The 25,803-nt window shown below is 50.5% G+C and overlaps 1 protein-coding gene across 1 annotated transcript; it reads left to right on the top strand.

Moving 5' to 3' along the window:
- Positions 1 to 1,472: 1,472 nt before the first annotated feature.
- Positions 1,473 to 25,784, top strand: SHMT1 (serine hydroxymethyltransferase 1). The gene is made up of 12 exons (XM_004612834.2): positions 1,473 to 1,591; positions 11,390 to 11,491; positions 14,426 to 14,571; positions 17,344 to 17,459; positions 17,832 to 17,992; positions 19,489 to 19,570; positions 19,938 to 20,150; positions 20,939 to 21,055; positions 21,973 to 22,095; positions 23,992 to 24,108; positions 25,062 to 25,172; positions 25,597 to 25,784. Exons 2-12 carry the CDS (start codon positions 11,396 to 11,398, stop codon positions 25,767 to 25,769), a joined length of 1,455 nt encoding a protein of 484 aa, XP_004612891.1. The 5' UTR covers positions 1,473 to 1,591; positions 11,390 to 11,395; the 3' UTR covers positions 25,770 to 25,784.
- Positions 25,785 to 25,803: the final 19 nt, after the last annotated feature.

The raw sequence follows: 25,803 nt of genomic DNA, 5'->3' as shown, positions 1-25,803 counted from the left end.
GAGAGAAAGAAAGAAAGAAAGAAAGAAAGAGAAAGAGAGAAGAAATAAAAGAAAGAAAGGAAGGAAAGAGAAAGAGAGAAAGAGAAAGAAAAGAGAATGAGAAAAAGAAAGAAAGAAAGAAAGAAAAAAGAGAAAGAGAGAAAGAAAGAGAGAGAGAGAGAAAGAAAGAAAGAAAGAAAGAAAGAAAGAAAGAAAGAAAGAAAGAAAGAAAGAAAGAAAGAAAGAAAGAGAAAAGATTATTTAACGAAACAATATTTCACTTCATCCAAGGGGGGGAGTGACTATTTCTTTCCTTATAAGCAAAAGATTGGGTTCAATTTCAAATACTTCACTGGCAACTGGGAATTTGTAGCCAAGGAGCAGGGTGAAGGTTAGAGGTCAGAAAATCATCAGATTCCTGAACAGAGCCAGGAGTAAGCCCTGAGCACCAAAACAAAAATAAAACAAAACAAAAGGAGTCATCAGGAATGAAAGGAGAGTCTAGTTAAATAGACCTGGTCAGAGTGATTAGACATTTGAGCTGAACTGTGAGGAATTCAGTTAGTTCTGGAGGTTGGGAGGTTCTGATTAAATTGACATGGCTGTTTGATTACTAAAACTGGAAAATGCAGAAACAAAGTCCAAAAGTCAATCTGGTTGGAAGAGTTCAGGGCAGCCTGAATAGGTCAGTGAGAGAACCTTTGTCAGTTTTCTTCTCTATTGCTCAGTCCCTTTGTTTTCATTAGCAACTGTGAATATTCTCTGAGCTCTTGTTACATGCAAGGCACACAATGTTATGTATTTTAGACTATCTAATATCCTTTCAACAGCCGTGCCGGGCAGACCTGATTTTCTCCAATTCAAAGATGATGTACACTGGTGAAGGATGGATATTGGAACATTGTATGACTGAAACCCAGTCATGAACAACCTTGTAACTATATCTCATGGTGATTCAATTTAAAAAAGAACTTTCAAAAATAATTAAAAATTAAAAAACAAAAATATGAGAAACATTAAAAACAAAAACTGAAATGAAGCCTAGGAGTTACATATGCCCAGAGAAATCGCATCAGAGTTCAAAACCACGTTTTTTGGATTTAAATGCTCACTCTGTTCAACTCTAAACAGGGCAACAAAAGACAACGCTGTGCCCCAAAACCTACACAAGTTTAGGCATGCTTTCAGCCATCTTCTCAATACCCGCCAGACGACCAGGGCCCGCCCCTCCCTCACCCTCCCCCGCCCCAGACCCAGTGCCCAGGTGAGCCCCAGCTCTGGCAGTCTGCCCCTCCTTCCCCTCGCTCCTCCAGTGAGGCAGCTCCGCCCAACGCTCAGCAGTAACCAATAGGGGAGCTTCTTGCGCGCTAGTTCCGCCCACCACGCCCCGCTCCGCCTGCTGATTGGGAGCCCCGGGGGGCGGGACCCGGGGCGGAGCACGCGGGGCTCCGGAGAGTAGAGCCGCGTCCGCGCGCCAACAGCTGGGTTCCGGGCGCTCTGGCGCGTCACGTGGCGGCGGGCTGTAAGGCGCGGGTCCGCTAGTGCGCGTGGGTCTGCGGGCTGCAGCCGGGCGCTGAGCTGTAAGTCGACTGGTGCTCCGGACCACATTCCGGTAGGTGCGAGGTCCCAGGCTCTCGGTCCCCCGCGGCGCAGAAGCTCTTCGTTAGTGCCTGGGGTGGGGGTTCGGAGGTCGTGGCCTCCGTCTTTGGCGCAGATGCAGGGCTTATTGCAGCTGTCTCCTGAGCATTTTTTGAAAAATGACTGAGCCCTTAAAATTGAGTGCAGCCTTTCACCCTTTCACCTTCCTATACTATCCTCACAACGAAGTGCAGTTATATGCCTCCTTCCCATTTCACAGCTGCGGGTAAGGCGCCGGGAGAAGAGCCAATTTAGGTATTCGTGACCCAGCAGCCAGCAAAGCGGGGTGGAACTCAGACCCGGAAGCCTCCGGAGCCTGTAACCTCTAAGACCCGGTCGTTCAGCTTTTGGAGAGTAGCACCGGCGTCCTGCAGGGGGAGGGAGTAGGGGGAGGAGGCTGAGACTGTCATCTGCCCACCCGCGCTTCCAAAAACAGACATTGCACTGTACGGTTCTTGGCTTAGTGCCCTTGTTTCAAGGTCCTGGAAATTGTGGCCCCAGCATAAACGCGTCTTCAGACAGGCGCCTGGACCGGAAACGGCAGTTTCCGTGCTTATGTGAGTGGCCTTGCTGGGGAGGGGGGCGATTGCTTCTATTAGGTGCTTTGGAATGAGAGCTAAGTGAGAGTTCAGATTCTGACTTCTCTGACCCTCGATGACCCTCCGCCACTGAGCTCTGGGTCCCCTCCCCCTCTGCAGAGCAGAGGACACAGGATCTGTGTGTGTGGCACCCATGGTGTTCACTGGGGTAGTTCCCTTGCAGACTTCAGACGGGTTCCACTTGTGTGACCAGGGTCCAGGCAAGATGTGGAGGTCCCGGAGGATGGGGTGCTGACAACTTGTGTAAATGGATTCACCCTCCAGACTTCGTTGCTTGGGGTCGGGATAAGGATCATGCCACACATGGGTTACTGATGTGACCAGCAGTGAGCTGTGGCTCTTTCAGCACCTGTGGTGGGTGCAGCAGACACCCTGAGGTGCCCAGCAGTATTTACAGAGTACCATAGTTAAGATAATCTTAAGGCCTCTGTTTTTTTTTTAAAATAATAATAGTAGCTGATAATTTTTTAAAATAACTTTATTAGTTTAGTTTCAGTCATTCAGGATTCCAGCAGCCTGCCACCATCATTATTTCCAATTTTCCTAACTACCGTTGAGCCTGCCCCCATAGCAAACCTTTAATAATTTATTTTGCATTGTTGGAGCGATAGCACAGCGGTAGAACGTTTCCTTGCACGTGGCCAACCCGGGTTCGATTCCTCCGCCCCTCTCAGAGAGCCCAGCAAGCTACCGAGAGTATCTCGCCCGCACGGCAGAGCCTGACAAGCTACCCGTAGTGTATTCGATATACCAAAACCAGTAACAGCAAGTCTCACAATGGAGACGTTACTGGTGCCCGCTCGAGCAAAATCGATGCGCAATGGGATGGCAGTGATAGTGACTGACCAGTCTAGATGCGATGTTGTGAATGCGAGGCATTGCTTGTTATAATTTGCTAAAAGAATGATCAAAAATAAAATACAAACAACGGCAGGTAGGAGTAGGCATTCAGAAAGTTGTCAGCTACTTAGAAGGTTTTTGTGCAGTTACCACTATGCTGAGGGGCAGGGGCGGGGACAGAGCCACTCCCAGTGGAGGGTTCGGGGTCTCCTGCATACGAAGCATGTAATCCAGCCCTTGACTGTGATGGGCTCTGCTCTTTCCTCTTGGTGATGCTGGGGGCCCAGCTCAGGGCCACACTCGTGCAGAGTTCTCTGCCCAGCAGCACTGCCTGGCGATGCTCTTCGGGGCACTCTGGCAGCTCGCTCCCCACACAGTCAGCTTTGGGACTGTTGTCATCCTGTTTACTCGTGAGGGGCCTGCGACACAGCAGTGTCAGTATGTCAGTGGCTGGACCACAATACTCTGCCTCTCTCTGAAGGGCCTCAGGCCTGGCCTTCACTCTTGGGAAGGAAGCAGGGGTTCCGACTCTTAGTTATCACAGAGCTGGCAGCCACGAGTTTCCTCCTCCACAGAGAACACAAATCAGATACCCAGCTGCTCGCTTTTTACAAAAGAAACCCTTGTCTTCTCCCTTTGGGTTTCTCTGATTTTGAGTTTCAGGTTTCGCAGGTGGATTGAGAAAACCTTTGCTCAAAGCCAAGGCTTCTGGGAAACAACTTGGAGTTCCACACGTGTAAGCTTCAAACTTTCCTGGTCAGGGCTGGAGCGATAGTGCAGCGGGGAGGGTGCTTGGCTTTCACGCAGCTGACCTGGGTTTGATCTCCAGCATCCTACATAGCCCCCTGGGCCCGCCAGGAGGAAGCCCTAAGACAAATGGCTCTGACCCCAAACAAAACAAACCCGAGAAACTGTTTAGTTTTGGTGCCTGGATTCAAACCTTATTATAGCCTCAGATGTGCAAGTCAAACTAAAGCTGAGTTACAAGTCACTGGGCCCCGTCTCTGGTGGGCCTGGTTTCTTCAAATGGCAAACTTTCTTTCACTTTTGAACCTTTGCACCTGGGCTGTATTCTGCCTGGAACACTTGTACATGTCACAACCTTGCTGCCTTTCCCACTGTTCACAGCTCAGCTCAGAAACCTTCCACGGCCTGGTCTAGATACTCCCTCCCTCCACCCCCCAACCCTTATATTGGCCTCATAGCAATTATCACTGATTTTGTGTCTTTGCTTACTGGCCAGTGGTAAGCTGAGAGCCTCTGTCCTGTTGACCCTTGGTTCTTACTGTCTACCTCAGCGCTGGGACACAGCTCAGTATTTGTTGAAAGAATTAATGTTTCCATTGCAGATTAATAGCAGTGGATTACAGGTATTGAATATCCGAAGTTTCTTTTGAATTAAATAGAGAATCCTTATGATTTCGCACTTCTACTTCTGGATCTATTCCAAAAAAGATAGAAAACAAGGGCTTGATGCTTGCACATCCAAGTTCATGGTTGTGCTTTGTTCACAAGAGCCAAAAAGTCAGAAGAACCTGAACATATGCAGATAGGTGAATGAATCAACAAAACGCGGTTGATGCACATATTGAAATGTCATTCAGTCTTTTATTTATTTATTTATTTTTATTTTTTTGCTTTTTGGGTCACACCCGGCGATGCACAGGGTTACTCCTGGCTCTGCACTCAGGAATTACTCCTGGCAGTGCTCGGGGAACCATATGGGATGCTGGGAATCAAACCCGGGTTGGTCGCATGCAAGGCAAATGCCCTACCTGCTGTACTATCACTCCAGCCCCATATCATTCAGTCTTAAAAGGAAAACAGTCCTGCATAGAAAGATTGCACTCATCTATGGTATATAGAATAACAGAGTGGGAGACTAACACCCAAGAACTGTAGAAATAAGTACCAGGAGGTTGACTCCATGGCTTCGAGGCTGGCCTCACGTTCCGGGGAAAGGTCAACTCAGAGAAGCGATCACCAACTACATTGTAGTCGAAGGCCATGTGGGGGAAGGGAGTTGCGGGCTGAATGAGGGCTAGAGACTGAGCACAGCGGCCACTCAACACCTTTATTGCAAACCACAACAGCTAATTAGAGAGAGAAAACAGAAGGGAATGCCTTGCCACAGTGGCAGGGTGGGGTGGGGGGGAGATGGGATTGGGGAGGGTGGGAGGGACACTGGGTTTACGGGTGGTGGAGAACGGGCACTGGTGAAGGGATGGGTTCCAAACTTTGTATGAGGGAAGTATAAGCACAAAAGTGTATAAATCTGTAACTGTACCCTCACGGTGATTCTCTAATTAAAAATAAATAAATTAAAAAAAAAAAGAAAAAAAAAGAATAAATGGCACAATAAACAAATAAATAAATAAAATAAGACAAAAAAAAAAAAAAAGGAAAACAGTCCTGGCACCTGTACCAGCATAGTGAATTTTGAAAGCATTGTGCTGAGAGAAATTAGCCCGACATAAAAGGACAATTTTTTTTCTTTTTTGGCTCTAAACTCAGGAATCACTCCTGGCAGTGCCGGGGAACCATATGGGATGCTGGGAATCAAACCCAGGTCGGCTGTGTGCGAGGCAAAAACCCTACCCACTGTACTATTGCTCTGGCCCCTAAGGGACAATTATTGAACGAATTCTTTCCCATGGTGTCGAGGTAATCTAATTTTCAGAAATAGAATGTAGAATCTTTTTCCATGGACTTACAGAGAAGGGAATGGAGAGTTTATTAGCTGTATAGTTCCAGTTTGGAATGGTGGGAAACTTCTGAAGCTGGATAGGAGATTGTTGTACAACTGTGTGAATGTATCTAATGCCAATTTAAAAAATGGCTAAATGGGGCTCAAGAGATAGTACAGTGGGTAAGGTGCCTGCTCTGTGGGTAGCTGACTCTGGATCAGTCCCTGGCATGGCATATGGTCCCCCAGGCACTGTCAAGTGTGATCCCTGAGCACAGTGCCAGGAGTAAGTTGGGTGTACCAAAACTCAAAATAGGTAAATTGTTAAAGGGTAAGGGATGTAGGTCAGTGGCAGAGCATGTGCCTCGCATGTGTGAGGCCCTGATTTCCATCCCTGGCACAGCAAAAAACAAAGACAAATGGTAATTTTTTTTTCTTTTTGGGTCACACCCAGAGATGCTCAGGGGTTACTCCTGGCTTTGCACTCAGGAATCACTCCTGGTGGTGCTCAGGGGACCATATGGGATGCCGGGGATCGAACCCGGGTCCACCGAGTGCAAGGCAAACGCCCTACCCGTTGTGCTATCGCTCCAGCCCCACAAATGGTAATTTTTTAATGATGTCTATTATGGTGTTAGGAAAAAGAGAAAAGGTCAAGGTATGTTATTTTTTCATACATATTTCTCCTGAGAAGATGCTGTGGAGCCAGAGAGACAGTAGCCAGAATAGGATCGGGCCCAGACGTGACCAGCTCAGCGCTGGCGGCCCACCGGCACCACAGAACCCAGCCACTTCACATCCTCCAGGCCTAGCTGGGCGAGGGTCACCAGGAGGGGCCCTGGCTCCTGACACTGCTTGGGAGACCCCACATCTTCCCTGTCCCCCAGAAGAGTAAAGCTGCTGTGTATGTGTTCCCTAAATGTAGCATAATATTATCATAGTGCCTATTGTAAGTGTGGTTTCTTCCTTTGGTGTATAAGAAGGTATAGGAAGTTTTGGGTTTTTAATCAACTACTAAGCATCCCTAGGCCTGGTCAGGTTGGCACAGAATGAGCTGAAGTACTTCAGATGTAATGGAAAAAGACAGAAAATTTTGTTTGAGTTTGGCACCGAACCAAGCAGTGCTCAGGGACCACTCTGGCTTCGCTCAGGGAAACTTTCAGTGTCTTGATCAAGTCTCAGCTTCCCGCCTGTTGACCTGTCTCTCTGGGCGGGACAGGAATCTTGAATGCTTTGTTTGCATGGGGAGGGGCGGCAGGGGAAGCTCTAACAGTGTGATGGATTGGATTGGATACGACTACAGCTCCGAGCTCTTGCTTTGTCCCAAATATTCCAATATTTTCATGATTAAAAAAAAAAAAAGTTGGGGCTGGAGGACAGTACAGTTGATAGGGTGCTTGCCTTGCATGTGGCTGACCCGGATTCAATCCCTGGTATCCTATATAGTCCCCTGAGCACCACCAGGAGTAATTTCTAAGTGCAGAGCCAGGAGTAACCTCTAAGAATGGCCAAGTGTGGCCCAACAACTAGAAACAAAAGAAGAAAAAGCATCTTTTGGGTTCAAGTTGTAATTTAATAAGGGCAGGATGAAGCGTTTGGGGTGACATGGATCCTAAATGTTCAAGGATACCGGGTAGAAAACCCCAGTGAGCGAGCAGGATGACAGTGCTGGTCTGAGGTGGGGAAGGTGCAGGGGTGAGGAGATACCTGCCTGGCATCTTGGATACGCTGTGCTGGGGCTGGAGTGATAGTTCACTGAGTAGGATGCTTGCAGCTGACCTGGGTTTGATTCCTGGCACCACATATGGTCCCCCAGACCCCACTTGGAGTGATCCCTGAGCACAGAGCCAGGCTTAAGCCCAGGTCTGGGATACACACACACACACACAAAAACGGCTGTGCCGGGGTGAGGTGAGGGAAGGAGCCTAGTAGAACTGAGATGATTTCTACTTGTCTCACTGTTCTTGGAGAAGGAGGGTATTTTGCATTAAAGAATGTCTTCTCTGCAAGACTTGTTACCTTTGAGTTCCTGTTACCATTGATTAGTCAATGTTTAAAAGAAACTTTTCTCTTCACAGTCTAGAAGCAGAGGGTTTAGTTTGACTCCACTTGTGGGGAAACGGGTGGTGGGGGGGGTCGGGAATGTGTTTGCTGCCTGGAGGGTTGCCTTGGGTTGCACTGGCTGTTCCGGAATGTGGACATTGGTGCAGAGCTGCTAGTGGTGTTGCACCCCAGCAGTTGGCTTAACCACCACATTCCTGTCTGCTTGCCCTCCACATGTGGTACAAAAGTTGCCGCAGAAGTGGCTTTTAAGTCCACATGCCTCCTTACTGCTTTACATTTTGTAAACATGGCTATTTCTCCCTTCCTTCCTTCCTTCCTCCCTTCCTTCCTTCCTTCCTTCCTTCCTTCCTTCCTTCCTTCCTTCCTTCCTTCCTTCCTTCCTTCCTTCCTTCCTTCCTTCCTTCCTTCCTCCCTCCCTCCCTCCCTCCCTCCCTCCTTTCCTTCCTTACTTCCTTGTCTTGCGGGGGTGGGGTATTCACATTCCTTTAGTTGTGGTAGGGAGCTTGCCTTGCATACATCTGAACCTGGCTTGATCTCTAGCACCCCATATGGTCTTCCTCAAGCACTGACAGATGTAAGCCCAGAGCACTGCTGGGTGTGATCCCAAAACAGAAAACAGATGCCACAATCACCGGGAGTAGGTCCCTAGGTACTTCACAGCTTCTGTTCAAGTTGGCCACAAGCAGGAGATTCCCGTGACCTTGGGCACCTTCTTCCCCTTGGGTTTGACTCTTTGCTGGAGTGGCTCACAGACCTCAAGCCAGAACACTGGTTAACCAGGTCACCAAGGGATTAATCGAGGACACAGACAAGCAGACAGGAGATATGTGGGGTGTGACCTTTGAGATCCCCAGTACAGGGACTTCCCAAGTGAAATTGCCTGCAGTTTGTCCCCTTCTAGATACAGGGATTTCCTTCCCGGAGCCTGAGTGCCAGATACAGTGGAGACTGGTGAGGATTTGCGTGTGGCCGGGCCTGGGTGGCACTCCATTCCACAGATGGGGCTGTGACTGATGGCTTCTTGCCATGCTTTCGTCCTTCGGGTAACCAGGCCACAGCCTGGACCCAGCAAGTGACCCCTGTCAGAATAGAAGACGCTGCTGTCCCCTGGAAATCTCTCAGGGCTCTAGGACCCCTGTGTCAGAGACAGGGTAGGGCGGCCCGTGTTTGAACACAGCTGTCCCCCGGTGCTCGTCCTGCTCAGGAGTGATAAGCGTTTTCAGCACAGAGACCAGTGCTGGAGAATGGACTCGCCCCGCGTGGTTGTGAGTCCAGTCCTCCATGGCACTTTCTTTACTTTATTTTCGTATTTTTCACTAATGCTGGGAATTCGGCCCAGGGCCTTGCAAACGCATGGTGTGTGCCCTCTGCCTCGCAGCCCGGCCCCTCTCACCTGTTCTTCTGTTTGGACCCCTCTGTCTTCCCAGCACCAACTCCATGGCTGCCATGGGAAGGGCCTCGATAAATAATTTTGAAATTCTTGTGATGCCCTAGGATTCAATCACTGGCACCTCAAAAACAGAAACAAGTCCCCCTCATCCCCCAAAAATCAATGAATAGTTGCAGAATTTTGAATGAAAGCTTACCAAGTTGGGGGACCAGAGAACCAGCTCAGGGGTTAAGGCGTGTGCCTTGCATTGATGCCTGCACTCTCCACTGCACGGCCTGGTGCCCCAGACACTGTCGCTTGCAGCCCTGAGAGGGCCCCCAGTACCCTCAGGGTCTCCTCGGCACTGTTAGCCCTGAGCAGAACCACACTGTTGACCCTTGCCCCAGTTGGCCAAGAATTAATGTGGGGGCCCCTGGCCCCCTAAGCACCTCCTGGGGTAAGAGCCTTAAACACCTACTTTATTACACTTGCATTTCTGCACCACATCTGTCCGGCTCGTGCCGTGGAGCAGAGCATCTTTGGGACGGACCCCCGCCCTTCCCCCCAGCTCATCTTCTGCCAGTGCTGGGCATACCCCTTTGAAAACTCGAGGCATATATTTTGCAGACAGCTGTTTATTTATTTATTTATTTATTTTTTATTAATAGTTTATTTTTAATTAGTGAGTCAACGTGAGGGTACAGTTACAGATTTATACATTTTTGTGCTCATGTTTCTCCCTTACAAAGTTTGATAACCCATCCCTTCACCAGTGCCCATGCAGACAGCTGTTTAGTGGGATTGGGTTTCCGGATGAACCGAGCCTGGCAGGCACATCCTGTCATTCTCACTGCGGGGCTATGTTCCAGCACGAACACGCTTTAGCACACGGCATGGAAGGAAACACGAGTGTTCTTAGAAGGAGCTAAGACACTTTCTTTTTCTGAATATTTAAATTTTTGTTTTGAAGGGGGGGCCTGGGCACACCCGCCAGTGCTCAGGGATTATTCCTGGCTCTGTGCTCAGGAATCATTCCTGGCCATGCTTGGGGGACCATATGGGATGCTGGGGATTGAACCCGGGTCGGCTGCAAGGCAAACACCCTGCTGGCTCTACTATCCAGCCTCTCGTTTTGATTTTTATCCTGATTGAGATTCTGTGATTGACAATATTGTTAATAGTTTCTCATGCATATAATTCTGACACTGCATCCCATCACCAGTGTACCCACCACCTTCAACCAAGACCCCAGCAATCCTCCCTCTCAAGACCCTCCCCCCAGCAACCCACTTGTGTGGGGTCAGTTTCCCCATTATGTTGCCTTTGGCCCCTTGTTGCTCCCTTCTCTGTCACTTTAAGTCCCACTTACGAGAGAGATTGTTCTGTATCTACCGCTTTCCTTATGACTGACTTCACGCAGCGTGATAGCCTCTAGTTTTGTCCATGTTGCCGCGAATTGCATGATTTTGTTCTTTCTTAGAGCTGCATAGTATTCCATTGTCTATCTATGCCCCAGTGTCTTGACCCATTCACCCTTAACTGGGCATTTGGGTTGTTTCTATATCTTGGCAGTTGTGTAGAAGTACAGTGATGAGCACAGGCCTGCATAGATCCTTTAGAATTAATGGTTTTGTGTTTGGGGGATATATTGAATCTTCGTTTATATTGTTTGGAAGAATGAAAAGAGAATTTTGATCAGTTCATTTGTTCAGTCACTTGGCAAATATCACTCCTATAAACAAACTAAAGCAGTTTGGGTTTGGCCTTGAGTGGTGGTGCTCGGGGGCTCCTCTAGCTCTGTGCCAGGTGTTGAACCCAGGCTTTCTGCATAAAAGTCACATGCTCCAACCCACTGAGCAGTTGCTGCAGCCATGTAGGAGGTTTGTAAAGGAAGGGAGCGTGCAGTCCTTGGTCCCAGGGAGTTAGTGCAGGTGGGGGGATGGGCTGTGACCAGGAGAGTTCAGCTGAGAGGAGATGGCGCAGGGTTTGGGCCTGATGGGGGCCTCACAGCAGGAGGGAGGTTCTCCCTCCTCCCTAAGCAGCCCCCCTCTGAGGTCAGAAAGGAACCCGAGGTTCCACATAACAGTTTTGCAAGAGAATGTCATCATGTTTACCAAACAGGTCTGAGAGAACGTCGAAAGCCAGTGTCAGTACTTTAGCAGCTCAGGACATAAGCTCTGCCTGGCAGTTAACAGAAAATTTTCCCATTTTCAGGCAACGATGGCGACCCCAGTCAATGGAGCGCCCAGAGATGCTGAGCTGTGGGCCTCACACGAGCGAATGCTGGCCCAGCCCCTGAGAGACAATGATGCTGAGGTGAGGTCTGCTGGGTCTCCCCAGGGTCACCGAGCAGAGGGTGCTGCCTAACTCTGCAGGCTTAGTCCCAAGGCAGCGTCACCGCGTCAAGAACAGGAGTAGGGGCCTGGAGCGATAGCACAGTGGGTAGGACGTTTGCCTGGCACTCGGCCGACTCAGGTTCGAATCCCAGCATCCCATATGGTCCCCTGAGCACCGCCAGGGGTAATTCCTGAGTGCATGAGCCACGAGTGACCTCTGTGCATCGCCGGGTGTGACCCAAAAGGCAAAAAAAAAAACAGGAGTAGGAGCAGTATGGGCACAGGGCTGCCATGTCCTCAGGGACAGAGCCGGGCCACTGTTCAGGGGCTCTGGAAGGGGGTCGCTGAAATTTGACCCTTCCTTACCATTCCTGAAGGCTATTCCAGACACTGAGAGCACTTTTTCTTTATTTTTAAACTTCGGCCCCTCCCAGCTGTGCTTGGAGGCCGTGCGGTGCCGAGCATTGGCCCAGGGCCTCAAATATACCTTTGAGCTCTCACAGCTCTGTGTATTTTTTCCCCTACCTTATTCTAAAACCGGCGTTTACGAAGTTGTTCATGATGATCTGTTCCAGGCATTCAGTATTCCAACCTCCATCCCTCCACCACTGTCACCTTCCCTCCACCATTGTCTCCATTTTCCCAACCACCCCTCAAGCCTGCCCCCGTAGCAGGCCCACAATAATTTATTTTATATTGCTTATTATTAAATAGAATGATCAAAAAATATTTCCGTAGAAGAAAACTTGTGAAAATTGTTGAATCTCACCATGGGGACTTTTAAGTCCTTCTCTGAAGTTTTCTAAACTGTTGCAGGTTAAGCTTCTGTGTTCATGTTTTTGTTAGTCGATATTGGTTGGCTTCTGCCTTACATCCCATCTAGTTTGGTGTGCTACTCATGGAATGTCAGTGGTGTAGAGTTCAGATATGCCGTGCTGCCTTAGGCCATACCACCCGGAATGCTCCTGATCTCGTCTGGACATGTTGTGCCGTGGCAGATGCGGCAGTGTGCTCCCATCCCATATCTAACTGGGCTTAGCTGTTGCGTCTTCTGGAATACGGGGAGGGAGGGAGAAGTCTCCCACCCCAACTCTGAGGAGGGCTGGAGTTTCCAGCCACAAAGACCTGTGTACCTGGGCTTTCCACCAGATCAGATTCTCTATGGCCCTCAGTCCCAGACCTGGTGGGATCTGGAGGCACGACAGTGGCCTTGGGGTATAAGAGCAGCCGCCAGGGCTTTGTTTGGGAGGAGCTGACCCTCCCTGCTCCAGAGATCTCAGCGGGAAATGGGTGAGAAATTTTTGCAGCTAGTTATCTCTATCTCTCTCAAGATTTATTTATGAGTCTGGAACAAGGCTGGTAGGTAAGCTTACATGGAGGTGGTGATGGTTCATCTTTGCGCATTTCTTTATCAGCCTTATACATCAGATATTACTTGTCATGCAGGCCACCATTTAAAATGCACAATTAAGAATTTTATTGTTGTGGGGCTGGAGCGATAGCACAGCGGGTAGGGCGTTTGCCTTGCACGCGGCCGACCCAGGTTCTAATCCCAGCATCCCATATGGTCCCCTGAGCACCGCCAGGGGTAATTCCTGAGTGAAGAGCCAGGAGTAACTCCTGTGCATCGCCGGGTGTGACCCAAAAACCAAAAAAAAAAAAAGAATTTTATTGTTGTATATTCAGTCAACTATAACATGTTTATGTTTCCTCTTAGAAACATACATTTTAGATCTTGGACCCATTACCAGTCACCCCCAAGCTTCCAAACTATTCTGTCTTAGGCAACCACTTTCCTACCTTCTGTCTCTGATTACTTGAGCATCTTTTATGTTAAGGAGGAAGCAGAAAGACAAGGATCCAGGCAGGAGAAACTTGGTAAAGTTTAGGGAAAGAAATAACAGGAAAGTGAAGAATTAAAAATTAGACTGGGTGGGCCTGAGCGAGAGCACAGCAGGTAGGGCATTTGCCTTGCAAGAGGCCAACCCGGGTTTGATTCCCAGCATCCCATATGGTTCCCTGAGCACTGCCAGGAGTAAGAGTGTACAGCTAGGAGTAACCCCTGTGAATTGCCGGGTGTGACCCGAAAAGAAAAAAAAATTTAGACTGGGTACTGTTAGGTAAATATTTTAAATTTTGGTTTATTTCTTTATTCTTTAGCCATGGCCAGCTGTGCTCGGGCCTCCTTTTGGCTCTGCTCTCCAGGGTCACTCCAAGTGATGCTGGGGATGGGGAACCATATGTGCCAGGGATCCAGCTGGTGTCAGCTGTGTACAGGTTATGCACCGTTACACCTGCACTATCTCTCCGGTCCTTGTTATTTATTTATCTACTTTCTAAGTTTTATTTTAGAGCCACACCTGGCAGCACTCGGGCTCTTCTAGACTCAGTGCTCCACGGTCACCACAGGTGGTGCCTGGGGACATTTGCCATGTGGTATTGGGATCAGACTCAAGCCTCCTCCATGCAGAGCATGTGCCTGGCCTCTTGAGATTCTCTCTGGCCCACGAGACTACTTTTAAAGATCATTTTCTTTCAGTCATGTCATTTTCTATAATTCATTGTCTTCTACCAATTCCTTCCCTGGTTCCCTCTAGTCTTTGTGTGCTCTGAGTTTCTTAATTTGAGTATGGGGGGCGAGAGTGATGAGGTGGGTAGGGCACTCATCTGCACTTACATGCAGCTGACTCCGGTTCCATCCCTGGCATTCCATATGGTCCCCTGAGCACAGCCAGGTGTGACCCCAAAAACACAAACAAAAAGCATGAGTATTGGGATTATGATATCATGATCCTTGGCCAAGGCAAAATGTGAATCTATATTAGTGGCTTTTCTTCTTACTAGATTATCGTTAACAAAGTCCAAATGCAAATGTTAAGTATTTTGTGGTTTTTTTTTTTTTTCTTCTCATCAGGTTTACAACATAATCAAGAAGGAGAGTCACCGGCAGAGGGTGGGGTTGGAGCTCATCGCCTCAGAGAATTTCGCCAGCCGAGCAGTCTTGGAGGCTCTAGGCTCTTGCTTAAATAACAAATACTCTGAAGGGTACCCAGGCCAGAGGTACGTGGGTGTTGCCAAAGCCTGCTGCTGAGCCTCTGGCATGAGCTGTGGATGAATGTGGGACTGAAACAGTGGCCACTTAAACAGCAGCATTCTCCTCAGGGCGGATTCTGTCCAGAGGCCATCTCGCCCCTAACAGCCCATTTACAGTCCCAGCATGTGACACCAGTGTCCTTGGACCAGACCAGGGCTACCTGGGCTTTCTAGATGAATGGGCCAGTCCACAGGGGGCCTGGTGTTGTTCAGCCTCTAGAAAGGAACTCAGGGTTCCTGACCGACCCATGGAAGGTGGTTTTGGCTTTGTGAGCAATGACCTGGAAGTAAAACTTGAATCTGTGGTGCTTGACCCCAGTGTCACATTTATGTTGTGCAGAGATTTCTGTCAGCTGCTTCACCCTGAGAACCATATGAAGTTCTGTTCTAAGTTCAACAGGGAAGAGCCTCCCTGTTGTGCAGACGAAGTCGATTTGAAGAGCGTGGCTAGGGTCCCAGGTCAAAGCTAGGTGGTTTTTTGTTGTTGTTTTTGGTTTAAGGGCCATACCTGGCAGTGCTCAGGGGTTACTTCTGGCTCTGCACTCAGAAACTCCTGGCAGTGCTTGGGGACCATATGAGATGTGAGTCTGCAAAGTGATCTTCTGGAGCTTTTAAGTGAAGAGCTTCTAGATTGCTTGATTTGTAATTTTTTGTTAATTAATTTTTTTTTTTTTTTTAGCTCATGGGTCAGGCGTAAACTCTGAGCAAAAAAAAAAACTGACAAAAATGTCAAGTAAAAGTTATACTTCTGTATGCCATGATGACTTTATAGCATAAACTTTATAGCATAACGTTTACTGTATTTTTTTTTTCTTTTTTGGAGCATACCCAGTGGTACTCAGGGCTTATTCCTGGCTCTGTGCTCAGAGGTTTCTCCTATCAATGCTCAGGGGGCCATATAGGATGCCAGAGATCAAACTGGGTCAGCCTCATGCAAGAGAAGTGCCCTTCCCACTGTGCTACTGCTCTGGCCCCAGAGTACACTGTTTGAAATGTCCTGCAGCACAGTGATACCAGCCCACTTACAGTGTTTCTTAGTTGTCAGCATTTTCCCTCTCCAGAGCTTTCTTGGTTTGTTTTGGGGGCCACACCCAGGGTGCTAAGGGCTTATTCCTGGCAGTGCTGGGGATTACATGTGGTGGCAGGGATTGAACCCAGGTAAGCTGCATGCAAGGCAAGCACCCTACCCACTATGCTGTCTCTCTGGCCCCCAGAAGCTTTTCACATAGCAGAAGCAGAGATCCATCTGTCATCCCCAGCACAAGCTCACAAGAAGATGCTCATCTCACAAGTCATTAGGGAAATTCAGGTCCAGACCAGGACCTTCCACCCCTGATGGTGAGCTCTTTTAGGAGAAACAGAAAATAATAAGTGTCGACAGGGTTGGGGAGACTTCAGAGCCCTAGTCGGTGGGAGGGTTAATGGTGTCAGTGCCAGAAAGTAGAATCAGAGGCTCTTCCCAAGGCTAGAATTAGAATTACTATCTGATGAATGCAGTGAGTGATCCAACTTCTGGGTAAGATTGTCAGCAGAACTTAACCATCAGGCTCTGAAGCAAAATTTGCTCATCTCTGTTGGTTGCTACCATCGTTCCACAATAGCCAAGATCGAGGGGCCAATTGCTCATGAATGGAAAAGCAAAACAGGGCAGACACATAGAATAGACTGTCTTCCAACTTTGAAGCAAGGACAGGGGCCAGAGCAGTGGGACAGCTAGGAGAGGAGGGTGCTTGTCCGCACGCAGCTGATGCAGGTTTTATTCCCAGTGCAAAATAAAGTTCCATAGATCTGTGGCACAACGGTGTGTATATAAGTAACTAACACTGCTGAAGAGTGTGTTTAATGAACATGACTAAATAGTGCTGCTTTGAAGCAGTTGAGATGGTGCATTTTGTTAGGTGTGGATTTGCTTGTGGGTGTGTCATTCTGGGGATGGAACCCGAGCCCTTACATATCTAGTGCTTGTGCTTTACTACAGTTACATCCTCCCCACCTGATACATATTTCTTTACTGTAATAAGAAAGCATTATACATTTAATTAAGAAATTGAAAGTTGTGACCACAGGCCTTAGTGTTAAAAATTTCTAGATTGAGTTATTACGTTGATCAGTTTACAAATAATTCAAAACATAAATATGTTATATGTGATTATTAAGTGTCAAGCAAAATTTGACTAGCAATACACGAAAAGCAGTAATTCTCCTATCTGGGGGCCGGAGTGTTAGTACAGTGGGTAAAGTGTTTGCCTTACATGCAGCTGACCTGGGTTCAATCCCCAGCATTATGGATGTTCCCCCGAGCACTTCGAGGAGTGATTCCTGAGTGCAGAGCCAGGAGTAGCCCTTGAGCATTGCTGGGTGTTACTCAAAAAAATTGTTTAAAAAAAGTTCTCCATCTGTCTCTTCCTGGAGTTCCAGCAACCCCATTCTAATTTGTCTCCATGTACCTGACGTGGTGTTGTATAAGGGGAATGAGACAGTTGTAACTGGCTTGTTTTATGCCATGTCCCTTCCTCACAGTCCCTCCCCATAGCTTGTGTCAGAATTTCTGTGAGACAGACCTGGCTCACTCACAGCCGCGTGGTCTCCTGACTGTACGTGCCAGGGGCTGATGGGCGATTGGGTTCAGGGTGCACCTTCTAACCCTTCTCTGTTCTCTGGTGCTGAGCTGCTTTTTCATCTCTGAACTAGAACAGAAGCCCAGGTCACCATGGGCTCAGCCTCCTGCTTTCTCCCCAGGTACTATGGTGGCACCGAGTTCGTCGATGAGCTGGAGATCCTTTGTCAGAAGCGAGCGTTGCAGGTCTATTGTCTGGACCCCCAGTGCTGGGGGGTCAACGTCCAGCCCTACTCTGGTAACTGCCAAAGGCAGACAACCCTGTGTCTGTGTGACCTCTGCCCCCGCCCCTCCGAGAGGAGACTTAGAACGCCATCCCCAAAGTAGCTTCAAGGCCTGAAGCGGCCTCCTTACTCCACCTTCCTGCATTGCCCTTCCAGGGCAGTGCCCTGCCTCCCTGCCTCTAACTGTCCCTCTCTTGCTTTCTTTCAAAGGGGGTGACCACCTGGGGACTCAGGGAGTCCCTTATTCCTATCATGCCTGGCTAGGTGGCACAGTGAGGAGCACATTCGACTTTGAGGCATGATGATGGCCAAGTCTGCTCTGGTCACCCCTGAGTGGCTGCGCTCTGGGTTGAGGTGCATGCACCCCTTTCATCTGCCCTTTCCAGGCTCCCCTGCAAACTTCGCTGTGTACACGGCGCTGGTGGAACCTCACGGGCGCATCATGGGCTTGGACTTGCCCGACGGGGGTCATCTCACCCACGGCTTCATGACGGACAAGAAGAAAATCTCTGCCACATCCATCTTCTTCGAATCCATGCCCTATAAGGTGCGGATGCGTTTCTCTGAGCGCACACCCCGCCCTCCCCCCCCCCCCCCCCGGTGTCCTCAGGCCTCCATGGACCTGTGTGGTGGTGCCATTGTGGTTTTTGCCCTCTGCACGGGGCTCGTCCAGCTTTTCCTGGGCATCACTGTCCTGTGACGGGGCTTCTGGGTAAAGAGCAGCAGGGCCGAGCGGAGGCGCCGTGGGCGTCTGGGAGACTCCCCTGCAGTGGGAGAGCAAGGTGGCCAATCTAGCACTGGGGCAGTACCTGCTGGGGTGTCGAGCCCCAGTCCTGGCACCATCTGGGGACACACACCCCTCTACCACCTTAGTCACAGCCTGTTCCTCTGCTCCAGGAGGGGCCCCTCCCTGGCACAGACCTGTTTGCTGACAGCAGCCTGCACAAGCCAAACCTTCAGCGTGGACCAGGCGGGCACCCACAAGCTTCAGGCGGGGCCGGTCCCAGCCAGGCCACACATTGGCTGCTCTGGGCCAGTTTCTCCATCATTGGCTTTCCCCCCTGACGGGTAACCCGGAGCAGACTGAGGGGTGTCTTGGCCTTGCAAGACTGGTGCTGCACCCCTTTCTCCCCATCATCCTGTTTCTGGTTTTGGTTATTTTTTGTGTTTTTGGGGGGCTATACCTGGCGGTGCTCAGGGGTTACTCCAGGCTCTGCACTCAGGAATCATTCCTGGTAGTGCACAGGGAACCATATGGGATGCTGGAGATTGAACTTGAGTCAGCCACATGCAAGGTAGAGAGACGCCCTACCCGCTGTACTATCGCTCCAGCCCCAGCACCCCCTTTTTGACGCACTTGCAGGCCATAACCCTGTGGCCCAGTGGTGGCCTGAGGGTGGGAGAGTGGGGCCCAGGACTTTGGCACTGTGAGCAGCAGGGGGCAGCTCAGCCCCTGGACGGGCATCTCTGGACATCTGATTGGGCAGGGAGAGGGGCCAGACCTGACTGCCTTCCACCTGTCTTCAGGTGCTTGGGGAGCCATGTGGTAGAGGGGATGGACGCCAGGCCTCCCGTATGCAGATCTGGGCTCATCCCCTTGAGCCGTCTTGGCACCCGAAGCCTGAGTTTCTGTCTGCTGCACTGTACCTGGACTAGATGTGTGTTAGCAGGGTGGCAGTATCGCAGCACCTGCATGGTGGGTTGCCTTTATCCTCACTCTCGTCATTCTGGGCTGGCTCTGGTTCCTCTCATTGGGGAGTTGAGCCCTGAAGCAGCTCTCAGAGCAGCCCTCGGCATCCAACTGAGACCAGTTGGTCATCTACTAACCCATTTGAGCTAGCCAGAGGCTTTGACCCGTGCCTGCGCCCAGCAACCCCTTCCCCTCGCCACCCCCCCACCAAATCTTGCTCTGTTTCCCAGCCTGGGATGCACTCCTTGTGTGCATGTGGAGCAATGCCAGGTGGGACGGCAGGGGCTGGCGGGAGCTGGGCGGGGGCAGGTGTGGCATGGCCGGAGTGAGCCATTCCTGACGTCACTCTGCAGGTGAACCCAGATAACGGCTACATCGACTACGACCAGCTGGAGCAGAATGCCCGCCTCTTCCACCCGAAGCTGATCATCGCAGGTGATGACCCTGGGCCTCCTGTGACATGTGTACCCCTGCCCGATCGTACTATTTCTGCCCCATATTGCTGAGCTGCTGGGGTCCAAGTATGATCAAATATCCTTGTTTGCTGCCAGGTGGAGTAGAGCTGCAGGGCTTGCTCCTGAGTCTGGAGGTGTGCGTGAGGGCCGCCACGACACCTCCCTGGGGGCAGGTTGACACGGTGGCCTCTGATCCAAGGATGTTTGTGGGGGCGTCTGTTGTGTGGAGGAAGCTGAACGCAGGCTTGCTCTCGGCTCTGCATCCCAGGGACCCTTGTGGGCTGGTGTTGCGGCCAGCTCCACATTGGCTCTGGACATTTCCCCAATTGTGTCCCCTACTGCCTTAGGTACTAGCTGCTATTCCCGGAACCTGGACTACGCTCGGCTGCGGAAGATTGCAGATGAGAATGGGGCGTATCTCATGGCCGACATGGCCCACATCAGCGGGCTGGTAGCGGCGGGCGTGGTGCCCTCACCCTTCGAACACTGCCATGTGGTGTCCACCACCACCCACAAAACTCTGAGAGGCTGCCGCGCTGGCATGGTCTTCTACAGGAGAGGTGAGATTCCAGGGGCCCGACCTGGCCTTTCTCTTTTGCTGGGTCACACACATTTCAGGGAGCTGGAAAACACTGATCTGGGACCCTTTTAAAGAAATTCAGGTTATTTTGAGAGCTGCTTAGGAGAGGGCAGAGACAAGTTTTCTAGAAGACTCTGGATGGAGCTGGAGAGATAGTATGGGTTAAGGTGCTGGCCTTTTGTGCCGCCAACCCCAGTGCGATCCCTGGCACCACAGTGATCCCCTGAGCACTGTTGGATGTAGACCTCAAATAAAAACAAGAACAAAAAAAAAATTAACTCTAGAAGGATGCCCTGGCCCTGAAGTTCTTGTTTCATTGCTTGTCCCTCCAGGTCCTGAGAGAGGAGGAGGCATTGGTGGGTGTCGGCATTCCTTACCTCAGCTCAGCCCCCCACACGCGGCAGGTGCTGGAGCACTCACAGCACCTCTGACCCACGTGAGGCCCTGCAGAGACAGTAATGGTTACTCCCACTGCCAGTTAGCTACATTGGGTACTCTAGCCATCTGAGTCCCGTCTCCCTCCAAGGAGTTACCTTGTAAGACTGCTCTTTTAGTGGGGAGGAAATATGGGCAGTCTTGGTTCAGATCTTGGCTTTTCTTCCAACGAAAAGTTGCTTTGACCTCAGCTGAAGCCAGACCCCTCTGCTCCTGACATTCCTGACCAGGTCTTCCCCCAGGCCCAGGGCTCCGGTTGTGGTTCGTGTGCGGTAGCCAGTATGGGTTTGAGTCAGCCTGTCTGGTTTCCATTCCCATCTTTCCTTCTTCTAGGTGTGCGCAGTGTGGATCCTAAGACCGGCAAAGAGATTCTATACAACCTCGAGTCACTCATCAACTCTGCTGTGTTCCCAGGCCTGCAAGGAGGGCCCCACAACCACGCCATTGCTGGTGAGATGTCCCTAAACGTGACCTAGAGCCTTAGGGGTGGAGACCGACCAGCCTCCAGGGTGCCTTATGAACTTCCAGTTGACACATCCAGTGACCACTAGTTCCCATCCTCCCTGTCCACCTCCCATCTTCCCTGTGCTAGAAGCTCCAAAGAGAGTATGAGTCCAGGAGATGCTGACAGAGAAGAAAAGGGATGTGATAGGTGAGAATGAACTCAGGCTTGCTCTGAGCCAGGCCAGGTTCTGTGTGCAGCCTTTGATGAGAAGCAGCAAGGGCGCTGGTGGGATAGTTCAGGGTTAAGGTACATGCTGTTGCATGCTGCTGATCCTGGTTCTGTTCCACATAGTCCCCTGAGTATCACCACGGAAGCCCTGGAGGCCCTTACGCCCTGTCCAGTTGGCTTGAGTCTTCCTGGCACCATGGGACTGCATCAGTGCAAGGATGCAGCACCATGTCCTTGGGCCCTTGCATTGAACTATCGGCCCCATTAGCTGAGAATCACTGGAGCGAACATTACTTGGGAGGCCAAAGAAAACAAAGAAATAGCAAGGGGTGGAGTGGGGGCTGAGAGTGAGAGACCATCTTTACTTTTATTCTTTAGCATAATTGTTGTCTGATCATTCTTGTGGTTAATCTCTTACCATGCCTGATTTATAGTGGATATTTATCATGGGTGTGGACATATATGAAAGCGCATCATGTCTCCAGAGCCTCATGTTTTTTGCACATCCAGGCATTAACTAGGGGTCCTGGGATGTGTTCCCCAATAAAGAGGGATGATGCTGTATCATTGCGGGGGGGATGTAATTCTCTCCATGAACAACATTGAAGAGCGTGGAGCTTGAGTGGGAACAGGGAATGTGTTTGGCCCCAACTCTCTTCTCATTCCCTTTGCACGCGCTTATCTCTTTGCCCAGGGATCGCTGTGGCCCTGAAGCAGGCCCTGACGCCAGAGTTCACACTGTATCAGCGCCAGGTGGTGGCCAACTGCAGGGCTCTGGCTGCCACCCTGATGGGGCTGGGCTACCAGGTGGTGACAGGTATGACCCGACGGGTGTGCTGTGCTCTGCTCTTTCCCTGTGATTTCCTGAGCCCCTCAGTTCCTCCCGTGGGTGGGATGGGGATGGCCCTGGAAGGTGTTCCTGCAGGACAGCACAGGGCCACCGCCAATCTGATTGGTGTGTCCCTATCATCTCCCTCCCCATGCACTCCTGAGGCCAGCTGCCTCCCGCTCTGGCTCCCCTAGACCAGTGTAGGGAGGGTTGTGGAGGTGGAGGGTGCCAACTTCCATGGTAGAGCCCAAATCCCACTAGAACTTTGTTACTCTAAGACCAGAAGCCTCGCCAGGACATAGTTGGGTGGCACGAGTTTCCTAGTGTTGTGTATGAATGACCGTGTTAACACAGCAAAGCACACTAGAAAAAGGATGTTATGGCGTGAATTATGAGAAAGAAAAAGTGCACTGATATTATCACCTTTTGATACAGAGGTGTTGAGCCCTTAAGTAGTGAAGCTGCCTCCTGAGTGCCTCCCACCTCCTGGGGCTCCAGGCCTACCTCACCTCAGTCATGTTGCCGCACACATGACTCAAGCAGGTGATGGTCGGTGACGGAGAGCCATCCCCACGTTTGTGGATGTCTGTCGTGCCATTATGAATCAAGACAGCATTGGGTCTCCTGCATTTACAGATGAGCAGCTGAGACTCCCCAGTGTTGCACTGCCTGACCCCCATGGGCAGTGAAGGGGCCGTGACTTCAGCTCTCCACAGTGGGGCCCCAGGGCTCAGCATGGACCTGGGTCACCTGCATCTCCAAAGTCATTGCTAGTGCCCAGGTCAAGGGCTCAGGATTAATAAGAGTTCAAGGTGGAACGCTGTGTTCATGAAAGACTCATTGGTGATCCTCTTCCAGTTCCACAAAGTTCTTGTAGGCTCTGTATCCTCATCTGCACCACTTTGATAATGCTGCCAGTCTCACTGGACTAGGAGTAAAACACATGCTGAGACCATGGTGTCTGCCGTCCAGCTTGTGAACTTACTAACATAACAGTAAACCACTTCCTGGAGGCCAGAGAGATAGTACAGAGATTAAAGCGCTTGCCTCGCATGAGGCTGGCCCAGATTTGATTCCTGACACCCCATAGGGTCCCTTGAGCACCTTCAGGGGTGATCCCTGAGAACCACTAGGTGTAGCCTCAAAAAAAAAAAAAAAAAAAAGAGAACCATTTCTGCTACTCCCATCTGCCTCAGTGGGAGCCTTGAAGATTGGTTTCAGACACATGGAAAGTTCCCAGAATCTCAGAGTAGACAAGCTGTCACTGTTGCAGTGCATTATGGGAGTGGAAAGTCTGGGATACAGAAGCTGCTGGTCATGTTCTCCTCTGTGTCCTCAGGACTTTTTGGGATACTCTGCCCTGGGCCCAGAGATGTAGAGCATTTGCTCTGCATGTGAGAGGCCCTGTGCTTGATCCCAAACACTGCCCTCATTGCTGACTCGATCCTCAGTGCCACAAGAGCAACCTCTGGCATACTGGAACCAAGTCTGTGATCACAAAGTCACCACTGTCATCAGTTAAAAATGCCCTGGGCCAGAGAGATTGTACAGTGGGTAAGGCGCTTGCCTTGCATGCAGCTGTGTGGGTTCAGTCCCTCATATCCCATACGGGTCCCTGAGCATCACCAGGAATGATTCTGAGTGCAGAGCCTGGGGAAGCCCTTGAGCATTACCAAGTGTGGTCCAAAAACAAAAAGCAAAACAAAGCACTTTCTTGAACTCAGGCCCTGAGCTTGTAGGGAGGTGGGGGAGGGGTGTGACTGAAAGGTGCATCTCTGCCCAACCTCAGCTGCTCTAGCCCTTTGCCCCCCCTTTTCGGTTGATATTTCTTCACTGGAATGGAATCAGTGTTCTGTATTCCTGCATGTCCAACTTTATTTCCAGGTGGTTCTGACAACCATTTGATCCTTGTGGATCTCCGTTCTAAAGGCACAGACGGTGGCAGGGCTGAAAAGGTGCTAGAAGCCTGTTCAATTGCTTGCAACAAGAACACCTGCCCCGGTGAGATTCCTCCTTGGCCTTCTCTTCTATACCTCTTGTTGGGAATTTGGCTGCAGGGGAGGGCATTAGATACACTGGGGAATAGATGGAGCATTCGAACAGGGAATGCTCTTTCTGACCCATGCCATCTGACACAGCTCTAACATGCCAGGGACAAGAAGGACCCAAGCAGATGCTGGAGGTGGTGTAAGCATTTACACTAGGGACCTTTGGAAACAAGCTAAATTTCTCTATGAGGGGGTGGGGGTGGGGGTGAGGGGTGCAGTGCAGCTCAAATCCAGACTAGGTACTGGCTCGCTTCACTTTAGGAGCAAGGGCCACCCTACGGCAGATTGTCTTACTGCTTAAAATAGAGCGACCAAGGACAGGATGTGGTTCGATTGGGAGAGCACAGGCCTGGAATGTGGGGGCCCTGAATTTGATCCCCTGGAGACCCTCCTAACACCAGTGGGTGGAGTTGGGTGGCATCCATGTACTACTGCATGTGTGCAATAAATGAGCTAACAGAGCAGCCGGAATGTGCTGCCACCTCCAGTGCTGAAAGCAGCTGTGTCTCCTGGATGCACCTAGGCCTGTCCTGTTGCTGAAGTGTCACTTTAAAATTTTTTAAATTAAGTTTTATTTGGGGAGTTGAAAGGTGGGAGTCCTCCCAGTCTTCACTGAGGGTTCCAGGGGCCACATGCCGAGTGGTCCAAAGCCAGAACTGACAATCGGATGCTGAGAGCCAGCAGAACCACCTGGTAGTATTTTGGGGTCACCAGAGGCCCCCCCCCTGTGGTTCTGGTGTGGGGAATGGGGGGCAAGGGGGACTTGCCATGCTGATTGAACTCAGCTCTTGCTTATGCAGAGCAGGTGCCCTAGACCCCTGAGCCATCATCCTTTTTAAATGCATCCAACTGTCCCTTTTTAAATGCATCTTGTGGCCAAAGAACATAAGCCTCTTTATCTTGTAGGTGACAAAAGTGCACTGCGGCCTAGTGGACTGCGGCTAGGAACGCCAGCACTGACATCCCGAGGGCTCCTAGAGAAAGAGTTCCAGGAAGTGGCACACTTTATTCACAGAGGTAAGGCTGAAGGCCCTGAGCTGGCCACTGTGGGGGCTGAGGCGGCAAGAATCTCCTCAAGCAGACCACCCTGAGGACTGCCCACAGTTCTACAAGGGCAGGGTACCCCCCACGCCATTTTATTTTTTCAGCTAGTGAAAGGGCTGGGGGAGACACCTCTGGCCATGCTAGGGGTTTACTCCTGGTTCTGTGCTCATGAATTCACTCCTGGGGGTACTTAAAGGACCATATGGGATACTAGGGCCTGAACCTGGGTGAGCCACATGCAAGGCAAGGCAAGCGCCCCACCAGCTGTACTGTCTCTCCTGCCCCCAAGTCACTCCTAAGAGGTGCACTAATACCCTCTTGCCGTTATTGCCCACCTGGGACTTCGGGGAGCTGGCGTGCTCTGTGGACTGAGGGCCCTGTCTTCCTGCACACACAGGGATAGAACTGACTCTGCAGATTCAGAACGACATGGGTGCAAAGGCCACCCTGAAGGAGTTCAAGGAGAAACTTGAAGGCGATGAGAAGCACCAGAGGGCTGTCAAGACTCTGAGGGAAGAGGTGGAGCGCTTTGCCTCTGGCTTTCCTCTGCCTGGCGTGCCTGACTTCTAAAGGAGCCAGGGGCTGCCCCACCTTAGTGCCACTT

The sequence above is a fragment of the Sorex araneus genome, chromosome 4 (assembly GCF_027595985.1).
Source record: "Sorex araneus isolate mSorAra2 chromosome 4, mSorAra2.pri, whole genome shotgun sequence".
Taxonomy (NCBI): domain Eukaryota; kingdom Metazoa; phylum Chordata; class Mammalia; order Eulipotyphla; family Soricidae; genus Sorex; species Sorex araneus.
The sequence above is the reverse complement of the archived record's forward strand: the minus strand, read 5'-3'. Positions and strand labels throughout refer to the sequence as shown.

Coding starts and splice junctions, on each gene's coding strand:
- SHMT1 (XM_004612834.2), top strand. CDS start 11,396: ATGGCGACCCCAGTCAATGGAGCGCCCAGAGATGCTGAGCTGTGGGCC. Junction 17,460..17,831: donor CAACGTCCAGCCCTACTCTG/GTAACTGCCAAA, acceptor TGCCCTTTCCAG/GCTCCCCTGCAAACTTCGCT. Junction 24,109..25,061: donor CAACAAGAACACCTGCCCCG/GTGAGATTCCTC, acceptor TTTATCTTGTAG/GTGACAAAAGTGCACTGCGG.